The 18,115-nt window shown below is 41.6% G+C and overlaps 1 protein-coding gene across 2 annotated transcripts in view; it reads right to left on the bottom strand.

The window, feature by feature from the left end:
* Positions 1–18,115, bottom strand: part of LOC121623978 (collagen alpha-1(XVIII) chain-like) — a 59,929-nt gene that overhangs the window by 24,155 nt on the left and 17,659 nt on the right. For both annotated transcript variants that reach the window (XM_041961540.1, XM_041961541.1), the window contains exons 3-5: positions 2,700–2,947; positions 2,418–2,588; positions 1,698–1,829 (exon numbers count right to left, since the gene is read on the bottom strand). In XM_041961540.1, the coding sequence (XP_041817474.1) occupies positions 1,698–1,829; positions 2,418–2,588; positions 2,700–2,947 (551 nt within the window). The remainder of the gene's footprint in view (positions 1–1,697; positions 1,830–2,417; positions 2,589–2,699; positions 2,948–18,115) is intronic.

Raw genomic sequence — 18,115 nt, 5'->3', positions numbered from 1 at the left:
CGTTTTAATGAGGCTTTGACAGGATGTCAATGGCTAAGACTCCTGGGATAAAAAAGTGGTCATTTTATCTTAAAAAAACGTAAAGTATATTGAATGGTTCTACTATGGGGGGAAAAAACACTTCCTGTTGTCTTTATTATAGGTTCAGTGTCCTTGCTACCGCACCAAGCCACTGTAGAGTCAACCAAAGTCATCCTCTGGAGTCAGTAAATACAAACAGGTCGAAAATATCAACCTTTTGAAAAAATTACTAGTAAAATGAAGTGACCACTTTTACTCTATAAAATAAAGACAGAGTGTGAAGGGAGCATTTAGTATTATACTTTAAATAATGGTAGAATGAAGTGATCAGTGGTCTGAAATGAAACTCGGGCTGTCACTGTGTAAATACCAACGGCAGAGCTGGTTTTAAGCCACAGTAGGTAGCGAAAACCTGTTTGAGAAATTGTTCCAGCAACAAAATGGGCTCTCCCCTTGAGACCAAAAAATCCTGAATAAACACATTTTCTCCCTCCTTGGCTCATTGGATCTCTTTGAACCTCTCCTCAGATTTCTCTAATAAAATCTTAATGAGAGGCTTGGCTACAAGAACTTCTTTCCACTGTCCTGGACATGAAACATCTTGCAGTTTGTCCGTCACATGAACTTACATAACTACAAATCAGAGGAGGAGAGGACAGAGGTTACAAAATGCAGCATAGACGAGGTCAGGCTTTTGTTTTGAAGGTCACAGGTCATGTATTCCTCTAGTATAGCCAACGGCCACAAGCCGATTTATAATATGTGCTTAGCTCCTCTCTAATTAAAATTTCATATTCTCACAATGCTTTGGCGAAGTTTCATCTTGATAAGAGTGAAAACACATGTTGGCCCAGATAAATATAATCTTTTCTTGCTTATCTCATACACACAGCAGATAATTGAAAAGTACTTTCCCTTCATCATTCTCCCAGTTACAATGGGACGGACCTTTTCTTGCAATTACAAAACAGCAAATCATAAATAATTTGGAGGAAAGTGCTGAAGCATTTATTAGTTTATTTTCTTTTACAAGTGCACCGAGAGAAGAATACATCATAGCATGTGTTACTACCTCTTCTCCTGGATCTGATTACTCAGCACTTCTCTGTCACAAACCCTCATTATAACCACTCAGGGGTATTTTTAAAAGTTGCACTGGATTGGAACCTCCACTCTCGCATCCTTACTATTGTTTGATTCTATTCAGTGTAATTAAAGAATTGGCATTTGCGCTCACGGTTGCACTCAGTGTAAGTAATTCAAGATGAGAGATCAGCTATATTCCAAAAATGTAAATCATATGCAGCCTGTCATTTATGAGCTCTCGCAGGATAAGGCAGTGCTCATAAACACATGTGGTCATTCATTCCTTGTCTCCTGTGGCGGTCATAAAGCTGCCAACAAAGACGACTGTGTTCATGTCTCAAATGCAAAATAGGCAGCCGCCCAAACGCCACGTTTGTTTCTGCAACTAGAAGTGGATTTGACATCTGTTGTCAACCCACTGATCCAAATCCGCTGACATTAGGAATGAGGAATTAACAACACAGAAATGCGGCTCTCGCACAGGAAAATCCTGAGGCGTTCATGTTGCAAGAGATGATGATGTACACAGAAACGGAGAAGATATGTGCACACACACACACGACAATAAATCCAGTCCCATCCAGACTCACCACAAACCTCGCCAGGCCCGTGCCCCCGGCGTTCCCCACGAAGATCCCCGAGCTGGCCTCGAAGGTCAGAGGCTGAGGGCTCCGGGTGAAGGCAACTCTGTGGTATTCCTCACAGTCCATATAGAGACGCACCTGAGTGACAAGGGCACACACACACACGCACACTTCCACAAATCAATAAAAAATGCTAAAAGAAAGTCTGTATTATTCCCTGCAGCTACATATACAGAGACACACATTCATTTTATGACAACATCCTCGCATATTAAATAAACATCTGTGAAAGATAAAAGTGCCGTATGGAGCCTATTTAACGCTCCTGATTTTGGCAACTTCTCATGATGGCATGAAAATATAGCAAAAAGGGCTGCATGCAAAACATAAGCTGCACAAAACATCAGTTTTGTCAGTGCATAGCATTTTTTTTTTACTGCATCAGGTTATTGTCCAAGGGTCTGGTAAAAATCTGTTATTTTCAACAAATCCCATGAAAAGACCAACAGTGAATTTAACTTTATAACAAGTACAGTCTGCGTATCCAAAGCCTGATATAACTTATTCCTCTGTGCCATAGACCTTCATTGTTGTTCAAAAAACTCACAGTTTTAAGTGCAGTTCAGAAATCAGAAGGTCAAGCCAGTCTTGTCATTAAAATAATCAATATGATCATAGTTTATAGCTGATGAAATGCCACAAATAACACTAGTACAGCACACCCACCTCTGCCCCCTGTACAGTCAGGGTGAACCTCGCCCACCGTCCCGTCAGGTCTCCCATTTTGAAGGAAGCTGCTTCCAGGGTCCCACCTCTTGTTCCTGGGTCGGTGTAGTACAATATGACTCTCTGGGAACCATCCTCTACCTCGGACAACGCGATACCCAAGTGTACAATCTTACAAAAAAAAAAAGAGAGAGAGAGATGCAGAAAATTGTTTTACTTTCTGGTGCTATAGAAAAATAAAAAATACAAAGGAGTAGAGTTAAATTGATTTGTGTCACCTACCTTTTGGTAAGCATCTGTAATGGCAAACAGCACGCCACCACGCCTTGTGGTAGGTTTAGCTGTAACTGTGACGGCAAAGTCATAGTAGAATGGGTCAGGGATGAATGACTTTGTGAGGCGGCCGACGTTGGCGTCCGGGCCGAAGCTGTAGGCGGGGTAACCCTCGAAACCCGTTACAAAGGAGACGGAGGGAGGAAGGGGGACGCCGATCAACTCCGTCAGGTCCAAGGCTCCCTGAGAACCGCGCTCTGCAAAGAGCAGATCATGGAGGTGGAAACCACGTTAGCGGAGGGGAAAAGAAAATAAATTCCTCATGCAACAAAGTGCGTCACGGAGTGCACCATCGGTCTACTGACACCTTCGCCAAACAGAAATAAACTGAGCTGAAAAAGTCAAACAAAGAGGTACAAGAACACTGATTGCTGCAATATGGAAACAACATGGTGTCAAGGGTTAAAATGAATCTCACTGGTGCAGATTTGGCATCTCATGTACTTGCTGTGTATTGGTGCCAAGAGCCTGTTTTATCTGAGTCACTGCAATTAGTATCTTAATGATGTATGACGGATCCTATTTGTCTGAGCAGGAGCACACCTGCAGCCAGGTCTCCCCTTTGGCTGTGTTCTCAAGTCAAGTGACAATCTTGTGCTCTCTGTATGATGAACTATCTGGCACTTTTTTCTAACCACACTACAGTAGTTTTTTGGAGCAACTTCTCAGTCTGGGGCAAATTCACTACATGCAAAAGAATGTGCACAACTAAGACACAATGTGAAAAAGATAAAGCCCTTAAAGTTGCTGATTATTACCTCCAATGAAGGACATTTTAAAACGATTTCTGCTCTTAAAATTGTATGTACTGCATAATAAGTTTGTGTTTAATTGAATTACCACCAACTAACTTCACACAAAGCAAACCTGCGGTCAGTTAAGTAGGAGCACCAGTTGGTATCTGCGGCTAGACAAAACATAATGAAGCTGCCATGTGTGGTGTGCTGTGTGCTCTAGGTTCGATGGGTACTTGAATGTGACAGGGTACACAATTCAGAGAGGAGTCGGGGCCGCTGGTGGTCTAAAGCTCATTTTTGCATTGGAGCCCCCTAGTGGGTTAATCCAGCCATGGGCCACAGGGCTGATATCTTAGAAATGAAGCATTCCACAGTACAGACAGTGTGGGAGGTGTAGTCATCTTATAATTTATAATTTAACTACACTGAAAAATAACTTTTTTTATTCACATTAGTTTCAATTTGACCATGGAGTTCAAAACCACTGCCTGCATCCATCTTTGTCTTTAGACACTTTGAAGACAAAATGTCAGATACACCCCATAAAGTTTGCCAAGAGGGTGAGAAGAGGCGTCTATCCATCTGAAGCCCCCACCCTTCATCTGTCATCTCATTCTGTAAACTTGCCAGTACTGTACTCAAGGCTGAATGCACACTCGACTGCACACACACATATTCACGAGTCCACGAGCATGCCAGACAACCAGCATGCGCTCTTACTCTCTCTCCAACAGGCACGCACTTTGTGAATGCCCACCTACCGCAACATCCCTCTCTCTCTCCCTCTGTCAGACACACACATGCACACTCACTCTACACCTGGTTCTCCTTAGTAGGACGACCCCTGGAACAATCGTCTGTTCTTTTAGAGTGTATGGGCAGCAGGGTATAGAGGCTGGGCATATGGAAGGCATTAGGTTAGACTAATACACACGTTCTGCGCAGTGGCAGCTCCTGTAAATTAGGCTTACCGCGTGCCGTGTGTGTGTGTGTTTGTGTGTGTGTGTGCGCAGGAGCGACAAAGACAAAAAGAGTAGGGAAAGGGGAGACAGACTGAGATGGAGAGTGCAGACATTAAAGACTTCCACGTGTGTGTGTGTGTGTGTGTGTGGCCAGTTAGGCTCCCCACAGAAAGAGAGGCACACTTCTTTCCCCATGCATTAATTGGATTGAAATCCCGACAGACTGCAGCAATTAAAAAATAACAATAAAGTGCAACCCACACCGTGCTGCTGTATAACCTCCACTGCACTGTAGCTGTAACTAAGCTGGAGTGTACTTTAGAGCTGCCTTTGTTCAAACACTCCTCCCAGAAATATTTTCCAAATACTCTTTGACCCATTTCTGATTCCAGAGAAGCCCAGAATCAGAAAATGTTGATTAGCCTGTTGGCTGCCTCGCCAGTCGACTTGGACGTCGCTCTGGCTCTTCTGTGTTGTCACTGGTAAAGTCCTGCCAAAGTGTGTCGGCCAGCAGTCCCACAGCTCAGCCTGTCACCTCGCTCTGTCTTTGCCCGAAAGTGACATCACCGCAGATGTTCCTCCGCTGGGTCAGACACTTAACAGCTGGACAGATCGCCATGGAAACTTAGACACACTCTCTGCACTCGCTCGAGTTCTCATGATGCAACGGGAACCCACAAGAGCTTTGACGAAACATCATTTGTCCTGTGTCATGCATCATCCCGTACTTGTAAGCAAACAGCTGATCCTGGCCTTTCGTGTCAAGAATACTGCGAATCATGAAAGTAGAGCAGTGAAAATGTAAAACATCCCACTGCAAGACGTTGTCAGCTGTGAGAAACTTGTGCAATTTGGGTCAGGGTGTGACAGTGTAATCAAGCTTGGCTGAGAGTGAGCACCACCTGCACTGGAACAGGGCAAGAGAAAGAAAGGAGAGGAGATGAAGAAGGCTCAGGAGATACAGTACATGTCCCCTAGCTAGTGTTCCCGGTAATAACTTCAAGATGTATAAATGAAGTACAAGATGCTGCCATGTGATCGCGTCTTCGAGTCCCAGAGAATTATCACTGACTTTTTTAAGGTGAACTCCCTTCTCTCTGGAAGAGGATATATGTTGGACAACAGGCCAGCAAAACACATGGACATGATAAGCTATGATTTTAGGGCAGACACAAAGTGACAACACATTTAATCTCACAGTACAAGCTTACAGTGCTCCAACGCAACAGAGTGTGACGCTTAGTGTAAATCGAGAAAGCCAGCTATTTTTTGGAAAGCAAAACATAATTTTTTTTTATTACTATGTTCAGTACATTTCACTACGAAACATTCAGTTTTGGAGAGCATTTCGTATTTAAAGCGTGATATCACTTCAAAGAATAAATGAGGAAGGCAGAGCTCAAAACTGAGTGGTAGAACTGAATACAAAGCAAATTATTCCTTCCTTCCTTTCCTCTGCCTAAGAACTGCTTTCTGCATAAACAGTAAATCAGTGAGAATTTAGCGTCAGTCAGAAACAACGAGAAAGTACTTCTTTTTATTTAAAAAAAAAAGCATCAGTTGTCCCTGCAGTATTCACATGAGAAAAAGAGCATTTAAGTAGACAGGTTAAGTTACGTATGTCGATGTAAGTTATGGTAAGTGTGTCAGGTAGGTAAATTTATGTAGATAAGTTCAAATATGTCAACGTTGACTTCTGGTTTCACATGAGACATGAACCCCAGTCTCATAGGTGAAAGTCCTGTATTTGACCAATCCATCCACCCCGACATCCTTTTTTGCAGACATTTTTGCTCTTTATAATCACATAACCTTGCTCAGAGCGCCTCAATGTGTTGCAGATAGGTTTACATTGAAGTTAGTTAAAAGCCAAGAGTGCTCCAGTATGATAAAGGGTGCCGACTTTGTGCATCTGCATGAGATGCCGAGGGGTAAAAGCAAACGCTGGTTTTTGACACCCTGCAAATGGGCAAAATGATCCAAACACTGCTGCCTCTGCAGGGGTGTTTCTTAAATGGGCCAGCGGGTTTTGGGAGTGTGTGTCTCTGACCGAGAAAGTCCCCATGTGACACCCTATTATGGCAAAAACCAGACTCATTACTTAAGCACCACTTGAGACACGAGGATTGTCATTACAAAAAGGAGTGACCTCTCTTGCCTTGCAAGAAAAAGCCCTTCTTAATAAAATGACTGACAGCACAACATCTGCACAGGTTAATACAAAGTTAAACTGTACAATAGTACAACTGTAGTTCAGTTTGATTGAAAACAGGTGTAACCACACACAACAGTACTCACTGCACAAGCGAACAGTTGAACAAAATACAGTTTTTAATAAAACATCAGGGCAGACAGGGTAAAGGATCTTCGTGCACTACTACTGATATCATCTTTAGTATAGCTCACACACACACACACACAAACTGACATGCTATTGCACAAATACACACATACTTCTCAGAGAGACACAAGACAGTGTCTTCTGGAGCGTCTCGGTGTTGCTGAGATTTTCATATTTTGGACACATATTTGGTTAAGGTGTTCATCGTATAAGAGTTCTAGATAAAGTGTTTTCTCTACTTGGCTAAGATAGAAAGGTCGAGTATTAGGGCTTGATCAGAAAGATAAAAAAAAAAGGTCATAATAATGTGGTGATGATGGACACAGTATTTGGACAGCTCTAAATGGTGCCGGCCAAAGTCACTCAGCTGTCAGTCAGTCCACATCAGTTTGTAATGAGCTGCCACATCTAATGAGAGACTGAGTAAATGTGATCTAATCAAACCTCAATCATCTCATGTACTTGGACAGGAGCACGCTCTGCACCAAGTGTGCCGCCGCACGTGCATGCACACACACGTACAAACATTCACACGCACACTTTGTTTCAGCATACAAATCCAAAACCAATCGCTCATAGACTGTATCCAAGTATTTAGACATACAAAACCTCACTGCTACGCAGCAAATCCTCTGCGGCTGTGGTCTCACCACATCTTTCAAACACACTGCTCTCTCTCCCAGGGCCCACCTCACTGTCTAATCTTTTTAACCCCTGTTTGTTCCCAGCCTCTTTTTGATTGACATGAACTTCATCCACCAAACAATGTTAACATCATAATGGTGGTTTGAGAGCCAGCTCTACATAAAAGATTGTAACAATGAGCTATGTTAGGGAAAATTAAACCAAGACGACAAATAAACAGAAACACTGATTTAAGTAATAATGTGAATTTGTTCATTTCCTGCATAAAAGGTTGCTTGTTGCCAGCTGCACCTGCTAACGATTGCATCACCAGGCAACAATAACTTCATTTTGACAAAAACAAACAACAAAAATTCATGTGAATGTGATTAAATCTAATTGCTGCTCTGACAACAGTAAATAAATCATAATATGTGTAATTGAAAAACGATTTTAAGTATTGCTAAGCACACTTGGTTTGTAGTTAATAGGCTAAAACATAAAATAATCCAGGTATGGTCTTGTCATTTAACACTGTTTAACTTTGAAGGGACTTACTGCAGATAACCAGGTCTCCTTAGATCTGTGTGTTTGACTAAGTTTCAATAAATAACTGGTTTAAATAAGTTTAAATAAATAATCAGGCTCAAAGAGGCATTTCCCTTCCTGTTCCATTCAACCACAGATTAGCTCAGTTTCCAAACAACAGGTAGACAAAACATCTTACATCCTTTCATTCAGCAGCTCAGTGTTTGACTGACGGAGCAGAGGTGACGTCAGCTGTGAGTTGTAGTGAAAAGCAGGAAGTTCGAGGTAAATTGCAAAGACCACACAGCCTGTGTATTTAGCTTGAGAACAAACAGAAGCATGCGTGTGACCAGGTGAGGCTACAGGCCTCCCATTTAGCACAAAGCTGCTCTGTTAGCGTCCAGCTAAAGCAGCAAGTCAGCACAGTCGTTAAGAAGAGGAGAGCAGATTTAAGTGTTAACTCTCCCGCTGTGATCAAAGCCTCGTGGCGCTTAGCTCAGCGATGAATGATCTCGTTCAGGGTGATGTCAGAAACAAAACGAACTTTTTTCACTTGTATGAATGTCTGACAGCAGAGATTAAGCTTGTTTGTGTTGGCGTAGAAATAAACAGACTTCAAGTGCTCCAATAATGATGTGTTTCTTGACTTTAGGGAGGTCTTGATAAGTCACACGTTGCTTAAACAATAAAAATATTATTCAAATGTCTTAGCAAGGGGGCAAGATTCTACTATTGGTGCAAGTAAATCTAATTCTCACTCTTAAAATATATATTTTTACAATCTTTATGAACTCCGTGGATTTATACAGACACTAACAAGTGTGGCAGAGTATATTTTCATAGTCAGTTACGTAAACAAGGAAGGAAGTGAACCCCATATTCTCCTCGAGTCCACTGAACAATATAGTCTGTGTTTGAACTTTGCTGTATAAATAAAGCTGCCTTGCCTATAGCCATGTCCCACTGCCTCATTCAGTAGTCGAAAAAAATTGTATCATGGGAATGTGGCTGCCATGTTCAAGGAGAAATGTGAGACACATATATGTTAGGAATGAGGGAGCACCTGCAAATGTGACTCCTGTATGTTAGGAATGTGATAGTCATGCTCAGATAGGAGTACAAGGCCTGTGTGCCTGCCATGTGCACAGAAAGAGACAGCCTAACACACAAAGAATGTCTCAAAGTCAGCAAGCTACCATATTTGTTCAATTTGATGCTGTTTTTCAGAGAAGTCTGATCCAAAACAGGCAGTTTGTGGTTGATATTGCAGCAATTTATTGATCCCAGTGGGAAAAATGGATTACATAGTGTTGCAAGCACCTTACCACTGCAACTGAACCATATTAGCCACACATGGCAACAAGGACTCTGAAGATGCGCTCAGGATGATTTGTATGGGAAAGTCTATCCTACTGTTGAAATGGTGAACTCACCCACATAACAAGAAAAATTATTTTCTCACTTCTTTCTAGTGGTAGCCATGGAGATGAGGCATATGTTTCTCTCTGCCTCCACTGCTATGCAATAGAGGTGAATGGAGCTTTGTTTGTGATGCACTGAAAAGAAGCAATGAGTCTTTTTTCAGAATCAGTGTGAATCAGAAACATAACTACTTTTACCTGAAGAAAGAGTCTCTGTGAAAACAACTGCCAGTTTATGCATCTCAAAACCAAAACTATCTGCACGGCTAGATATAAATATTATAGAGCTTGTTTTGCATTTAGTGTGCAATTTCAAGCCTAAATCACAAATTAGGACTGCAGCAGTGAACTACAAATTCACTCTAGATACACTTATTTAGTCCTAAGGAAGCACGGTTACAATGGAGTCCTTCATATGCTCGGAAATGCAAACAGATATCTGGAGCTGCCATGTGGGGTTTCCGAAGTGGGAAGTCACCTGGTGCAGCTTTAATGTATAGCAGAGGTATAAAAGAGGCTTGTTCTCAGTTCGGTTGAATCCAGAAAAAGTCAGAGTTGGCAGGAAGCTCACTTAATGTGAAAAGACGGTAGGTTCCTTTGATCCAAGACCTCTCAAAAACCTTTGCAGCAGAGTTCAATTTATACACAAGACCATAACATATAGTAAAATGTACAATATGGAATGTGTTTGTTTCTGTCACGCCACTGAGTGCTAACAGTTGGCGCCAGCAGTCCTCATAAAGTAGGACATTTTCCACAATGCAGCCAACATGAGATAATGGTCTAATAGCCTTGCAACAGGACATCAACACAACACAGCACAGCTGATTGTCCCATAAAATGGAAACAGCTTTTACAGCAATTTAAATTTCAACTGCTTGTGAGACGAACCAGATGGTTTACAGGAATGAGAATAAGCCATTTCAAACCTCGCCATCCTCACTGCTGGAACGGAGCCAAGCATATTTCCACAGGTATTTTAATTCATGTTTGGATACATCTGTCTCTACCTCTCTCTCTTTCTAAGCCATCGACATTTCACCATGCTTATCGCAGCAATGGCAAAAAACAAAAACAGTCCTCCACCGGACAGGCCATGAGAGAGTTTTCAGGGTATTTCCTGCTCAAACTTTACGAGATCATAACATTTGGGACAAAACTGCATTTAAAAATAAGTTTCACAACAGCCTCTTTCCATTGTTGCATGCCACAGCTATCAGTCAGAGCTGACTAGGTGTGCTCCAAATTCATTCTTAATGGTTGGTTATATAAACAAAGTACTCTAGCTGCTGAGAACATGAACCACATCAGTGTGTAACATTTACAGACTGAAGAAAAATAAAATCCTGTCTGCAATATCCTGCCGTTACCAACAACATCACCACCATCCACATCCAAATTCTATCTGCAGGATTTCAGAACCAGTTCATAATCAGTTTTCCATGAGACATTGTGAGCTTGACTCAAAGCTCTGCTCTGCAAAGTTTCAGTGCCAAGACTGACTCAACCAACACTCTGCCCATGTCCCCAGTTAACCCCCGTACAAAGCTCTGGTCCCCACTGGGGAAAAAGGACTACTTCAGCATTATGCTGGGAGCTGACTATTCAGACAAGAGCAATTAGTAGCCAGGGTGGGAAAAAAAATAAATAAAAGAAAATGCAATTAGCTTGTCGGGTAAAGGGAAACGAATCATAAACACAGAATGTTTTCAGGGAAATTCCACAGTAGCCAAACGAGTATAAATAATACATGATCCTGCAGGGACAAAATGATTAACTGGATGGAGAGCTAATGTTAAGTGACCGGTCACAGACTAATACGTAATACAGACCTCTGTGGTCAGTATCTTATAAACTCAAGCATCCAGGAAATTTCTCAAAGCAATATTTCAGGAGTGAAAACACTGAGAACAACAACAGTATGTTTTTCTTGCCTTTGCATGTTTAGAGTGCAGAGGCAGCCATACTCTTGACCTTCTGCAAAACTACTGACTTCCACTGACGCTTTCAAATTCGCTGCACTTGCCACAATTTGTCAGAAGATGCCTTGAAATAAAATAGGAACCGCATTGTAACTGTGGCCCAAACAGACACACCTATCTGTGCTGTTGTTGAACAAGTGTAACTGATCCAGCTCCGATTTGCCAATTTGCGCTCCAATAAATGACTCGCTGTACCAACCGCAGCAGAATGAGGTAGTGAACACTATCTCATCCTTATTGATGCCAGCTGCAGTATTGAAACCACCAAGCAAGACTCCCAGATGTGAGGAGATGGGAGTTATTATTGCACAGATTGCGGGACTTCTCACTGACTGTGTTTGCTGTTTTCATGGACAGAATTGTTGGCACAGTTGAGAAGCATCCCTTTTGGGAACCCCAGGCATAGTGTCTTTACCAATGATGTAGTTCTGTGGGCGTTATTGGACTGTGACCTCCATGCATTGGATGACGTGGTTGGGATCAGAAAGCATGCATCCTCTTGCATAAAATTGCACCTGCCCATTGCAGGTTGGGAAGTGCCAAATGTAAAGGAGATTAAGTAGCTCCGGATCTTGTTCAGTGACTAACAGGTGCAGAGATTCAGGTGTTTTACTGTGGAACCAGCCCCTGACAATGAAGCTCTCAATTTGCTCATTTATTATCAATCTTATTTTGAATAAACCAGGGTTGGTGATTGTTGGAACAGTGGAAAGACTATCCAAGATTGTTTCGGTGAGTTTAATTTCACTTTATTTTATATTTGTTTTTTGTCAAGTTTGAGTGTGTTTTACGCTGAGTTAAGGTAACTAAGCTAGTCTTAGTTCGGAGAAGGGAGGCAGGGGGCACTGCACACACAAAACTCGCATGAGTATACCTGTTAATGAATACCTGTAATACACGGCAATCAGTGGTTTGTGGGCTGATGGTGGGCAGTTTGGAAATGTTATCATCTTGCCTAACCATTGTAGCTAGCTTTACTTGCTTTATTTGTTCATTTGTTCACTATATTTCCTGCACAACTACAGCGACTGTTGTCAGGGAACCATTGCCAGGGTTACAGCAGCATAGATGCAGTATCCTAACGGTCTTGATGGGGATTGATTTAGAGGTTCATCTAATATTTTCACACTCTCACTTTCTCTGGATATAGTGCTTTGTATTTCCTTCTTGATGCATTTTTTTCTGGACAATTTTCTGCCAGTGTCAAATCCTAAACCAAGATTTAATTTTCTTTGCAGATATATGACCAATGGAGATCATACAAGCTGCAACAATGAGTGAATTACTACATAGAAATGTTGCTGAATGCAGCTTTAAAAAGGTCTCTGTTTCTATAGCTCTCTCACACTGCACTACACAGATCCACACACAACGGGAGCCTTATGTGTGACAGGTAAAGTGAGGTCTGGTCTGGGGTAAAAGGAGCTGAGCGGTAAGCAGAGCACATTCTTGTTTTTCATCCAACATTCATCTTGGGGAGCAGGGTTGACTGTCTCTCAGTGAGTCGAACCAGCTTCTTCTCGGCCGGTGGTCTTACAGACTACTGTCCATTTAATGTACGATAATGTATACAGAGGAACTCTTACTGAAGTACACTGACTTTGGTGCAAATTTGCTCATTGATCAACTTTTTCTTCGGTGAAAGAAGGGTCACTTGCAGTTTTTTGCAAATGCAAACAGTTTACAGATGTGAAGTTCAGTAAAAGAGCGTATAATGTACACATTACTTAGTATGCACCGAATCGAAGTATAAACCGAGAACAAAGTAGTCCAACTAATATGAGTAAGATAGGATAAAATTTTTTATGTTTTTTTGTCCCCAAAATAGCTGTAATTTGACATCACAAATATTTTAGTTCTGATTATGTCTTGGAAAAACATGAGAAGTCTGCCAGGAAAGACTGGCTGAGACTACACTTGGGTTTAATGGCAGCAACGATGTAGGTTTCACACGGGGTTAAAAGGTCTCTGTGTGACTCCAGCAGACCGTGGAAGAGGAGCACATAATGACTGCCTAATGACAACAGAGTAATTGTAGCTTCCAGGAGGATGGGGGTCACCATCCAGAAGTGTGGAGGTCATTGCAGGACAGACAAAGCTCGTAGTTTCATGATTTATGTCAGTGTTTTTTTTCTCTAATATATTTTATGTTTTTAATATGAGTGGACTGACTTGTGAACTGGTTTGGTGCAGACTGGGCATTTTATGTTACAAATGACTAACGAATAGCTTTTCATCTGCTTTAACATTCATAGTCCTATGTTATGTCACCCTCAAAGACTCCTTTCCTGGGTAAAAATGACAATGCTAACAATGGCTTCAGGAATCTATGTGGCTGAGTAATACAGGAATTCAAACTGTCCCTGCAGATTAAACGTTGTTTTGGTGCGAGTCTGGACCAGTGATTCAAAGCTCTGGAGTGTGCCCATATAAGCTAAGACTGGACAGGACTGAGGTCACCGATAAGGGTCTTTTTTCTCCGTGCCCGCACAAGCTGGCAGGTCCAAGGCTGCAGAGAGCCGAAGGCCAAATAGTTTAGTCCGTTAGGTCAGTGGAGCCAAGTATTCCTCCTGTCTGACACACACAGACTCACACTCACACACACTCACACAGACACACACACACTCCCTGCTCTTACAGAACTCTTATCTTCCATCTTAATATGGGAGCACCAACTTGCCAGCATCAGCGAGAGAACAGTATCACCTTTATAAAGCGGAATATTTTTCGTGTTTTCTTCATTTTTCACTTGAACCCCCTCAAGTCACATTTCAGCACAATATCAGAGTTACACGCAATTGGTGAAATAAATGACACTTTACACAAAAATGCAATTAACATTGCTTATGTATACAGGTAAATTGACACATCTGTATCACTACAGACCCATCATGTCCTTAGCCATGCATTATGCTTCCTAATGTACTTATTCTGCTTTCAGAATACAGATTGTGCAAGTGACGTTTTATCTTCTAAAACGTACCTAAGACATTCTGGTCTGATTAGAGAAGCCAAAAGCAGCTATGGGAGATCTAATGTTCCCAAAAAATCAGCATGACAACTTGGAGTTTGCTGATTCAAGAAAACATCAATCCTGAATAGTTGGATTGAGACTTTATGCGCCTTACAGAGAGATGCTGGTGCAGAAATTCTTTAAGACATAAAAACATACCACAATATTATAAACACAACACACTGACACAAGAGGACCAAATATAAAAGAACCTGGTCTTTCTTGAACATCCGCTTTGACCCTTAACAGTCTACCTCTTGTCACCAAGTTCACTGCAGGGGTGAGGAAATAGAAACCACAAAAGAACCTTGAATAAAAGTCAAGGGGCAAAACCTCAGAGTAGCATGCAAAATGTCCAAGATTCAAGAGTCTTTATTGTCATTGCACATGTCAATGAAATTTTCATTGCAACCCCCATGTTAGATGGTAAGAAAGATAAGACTAGAAAGAGTGAATAAAATTAAGATAACTACAATAAAATAAAATAAACCAACATGCAATAAAAAAAAATATTCGTGAAGCAATTAAAAATATAACAGAATGAAAATATACTTAGGCAATAAAATATACTAAACAATAAACAATAAAATATGGAAGTGAAATGTGCAAACAGAATAAAATATACAAGCAGAATAAAATATAAAATATACACAGTGAAATGTACCGACAGAATAAAATATGCCAAAGAAACTGAAATGTGTTGATATACTAAAATGTATATAATTATAGTATATGTGTGTACATAAAAGTCAAGTACACAGAAGGTGCAGGTGGAGGTAGAGGTGTAGGTGTAGGTGTAAAGTGCGGTGTGCAGTGTTCACAGTTCACACAGTCTCTCACTGCAGTGAGGGTCCAACATGATATGCAAACGTGTATTCCTGGTCTTCACTTTCCTATTTTTTCACCTTTCATTACCATTTGGATCTGTTAATATATCAAGTGATGTGATAGTGTTTAAAAACGTTTTGGAAGCAATTCTCCCTTACTCTGCCTTCAAGTTAATTAAAACAACTAGAGGCAGGCGGATGTCCACAGGGGTCAGATGTCATGGGGCTCCGTGTAAACGGCATGTTGTTTCGGCTTACCCCAAGCTGTGTTTAACCAGCTGTAGAAACTGCACTCTGACCAAAGTGTCAGAGGAATGACGGGCCGACTAAAAAAAAACACTGCTTGTTTTTGGCAGCTTGCCGCCACTATGTCCAGCCTTCAACGCCAAATTTTGCAAAGCCTCTGTCTTACTTCCTCATGGAAAAGGTGGGAAGAAGATGAAGGGGTGACTTCTTAACTGAAATTAATGAGATGAATGATCACCAGGGTACAATAAAGAAAAGAAGAGATTGAGGGTGAGGAAAAATGATAACGTGAATGAGAGAGATAGAAGCAATCCATCAGCAATTAAAAGAAGCAAAAGGGAGAAAGGTGCAAAGCTTCTTTCCCACTTAAACAACAACTGGGAGCTTGGCTGTGATTTGCCATGGCTCCTGTCAGAAGAGAAAAAAAGGAGGAGGAGAAAAGGAATGGAAAAGCTGATGACTGTGTGAGTGAGAAATAAAGAGACGGAGACAGGAAGATAAAAAGAACAGAGCAAGAAAAACTATAACTGTACCAAATGTGCTAAGGTGCAACTGAAGGATCAACATCTGCAACTTCACATCACACTGTGACCTTTTCATCTTCATCCGTACCAGCTCTTCAAGCCATAAAGAAATCCCTTAAGATCCTCTTTCCTTCTTTTGCAGTGATGCGAGGGCTTGCCATGTTTGTATTTATTACATAGGAGACACCCGTGTAGCTTATCCAAACTGTTCCTACACAGGGACGGTTCTGGTGGTGGAGGGGGCTCTGACTGACAGCATCTGCTTCGGCTCTGCGAGTTGCTAGCTACAGTCTGAAGAGCAGGCCCTGGGCCAATCCGCCTGCAGTCGGGTCCATTCATTGACCCAAGTGTGGCCGCTTCTATGGCGCCGGTTGACTGTCACTGTTTAAAGAGTCCTGACCGGCTTGGCTGACCCAGATCAGACTGACCTGGATGACCTCAGCTCAATGTGCTCATTTGGATTTTAAAATGATGTTTATTCAGTGGATATATGCAATCTGTTCAGAGTGCTACCGAGCAGCCACTTTCAGTAAGTGGTGCCTTTAAAAGGTTCCTGTTCATACAGACAAGAGCAAAAGAAGACGTTTGTCATGAAACATGCTGACAACATCTGAAAAGTAATCATCTTCTATTTTGCATATACAAAGATACATCATAGTTAATTATAGAGATTGTTGACACTTCTGGGTTTGGCAGATGCCAGAAGAACGGTACCAGCCCAGAATGTTAGTGCCAAGCTCAGTGGAGAAGGGAGAATGTGGATGTGGACGGCCATTGGTCTGAGGCTATTTTTCATTGGTGTGATAGGCCCCTTTGTTGCAATTAAGGGAAATAGCGCTGCAGCATACGATGGCATTTTAGACCATAGAGTGTTTCCATGTATGAATCCATTGTATGAATATAACGATTGCCGCATGTACAAAATCAGGTCCATAAAAATATGGTTTTCCCAGTTCGGTGTTGAAGACCTTGAGGTCCGCACTGAGCCCTGACAGTACTTTAAAATAAGAATGCCAACTGTGAGTCAGATTTCATCAACCAAACTAACGGATGCTCTTGTGGCTTAACCTTTAACTTGTTGGATTATACTCCCCACTCTGATTTATCAGTAGCAGTAGTATTATCATTTATTTTTTTAAAGGTAATTCAGCAAGCAGCTACTTCACAACATACTTTTACTGAATGTCGTAAACATAGGTAGATCGTTCCAGGAAAAGATGTCTTGGACGGAGGGAGAGAACCATTTTGCATTTTAGCAACCAGTGCTGCTTCACTGCCAAGTGATCTCCTGAGAGGTACAGTGGAAAAAACTCTGCAATTAACTCCTTTCTGCCAAAATAGTGCAGATTACCACTGTCAGCAAAACGCTGCTTCAAGGAACCCCTGAGAAAATCACGGAGCAGAGTCTTCTTGCATCGCAATGTTCTCAGAATGTATTGGTCAATTAGTTGCCAAACTGAGTCAAAATGTAGTCCAGATTCACCCAGGGGAGGAAATGACCCCAATCCTTGACCCCAGTGTCCTACAGCAATGGAGAACACTCAGCTGCTGTTAGCATCATTTGTCAGGCCAAAACCAGGTCAAGCTCATTGACTTGTTATTCAAACTTGAAATTCCTCGTCTCCCAAGTGCTTGAAGTGGTGTGGCCAAAACAAAGGCCGGGCCTTTTTAGGAGTACTCATTCGGAGGTGGACAGACGTTTATTTAATAAGTTGTTTACAGAATGGCTGGATTTTCTTGGTGGTGGAGAGTAAGAGAGGGAGAAAGAGAAGTAAGAACAGTAAGCAAAGGGCACATTAAGTGAAATACAAAGTAAATGCAGAGAGCAAGGTATGAAGGAAAGAGAGGAGGTGAAATCCTCACAATTCTTATTAACGGCAAGGACTCTGAATGGGAACACTTTAATCTGTCAGCTATTATTCACCTTTTATACTATGGTCTGGGTGAATACTTAATTCTGACTGGCTGCAGGATGTCCATTTATTTCTGATAATTGACACCTTGCAAGTAGTCCCTATTATAACTATTTGTTCACCGTTTTAATATGATGTGCCGCCTGTATCTAAAATGAGTAACCATAGCAACAGGGACTTCCACAGTCAACAGCAACCTCCGTTTACAATTTATTGCATCACGTCAACGGGCTCACATTGCATAACA

This window comes from Chelmon rostratus, chromosome 20, assembly GCF_017976325.1.
Source record: "Chelmon rostratus isolate fCheRos1 chromosome 20, fCheRos1.pri, whole genome shotgun sequence".
NCBI classification, from domain to species: domain Eukaryota; kingdom Metazoa; phylum Chordata; class Actinopteri; order Chaetodontiformes; family Chaetodontidae; genus Chelmon; species Chelmon rostratus.
This window is presented reverse-complemented; position numbering and strand designations above follow the sequence as displayed.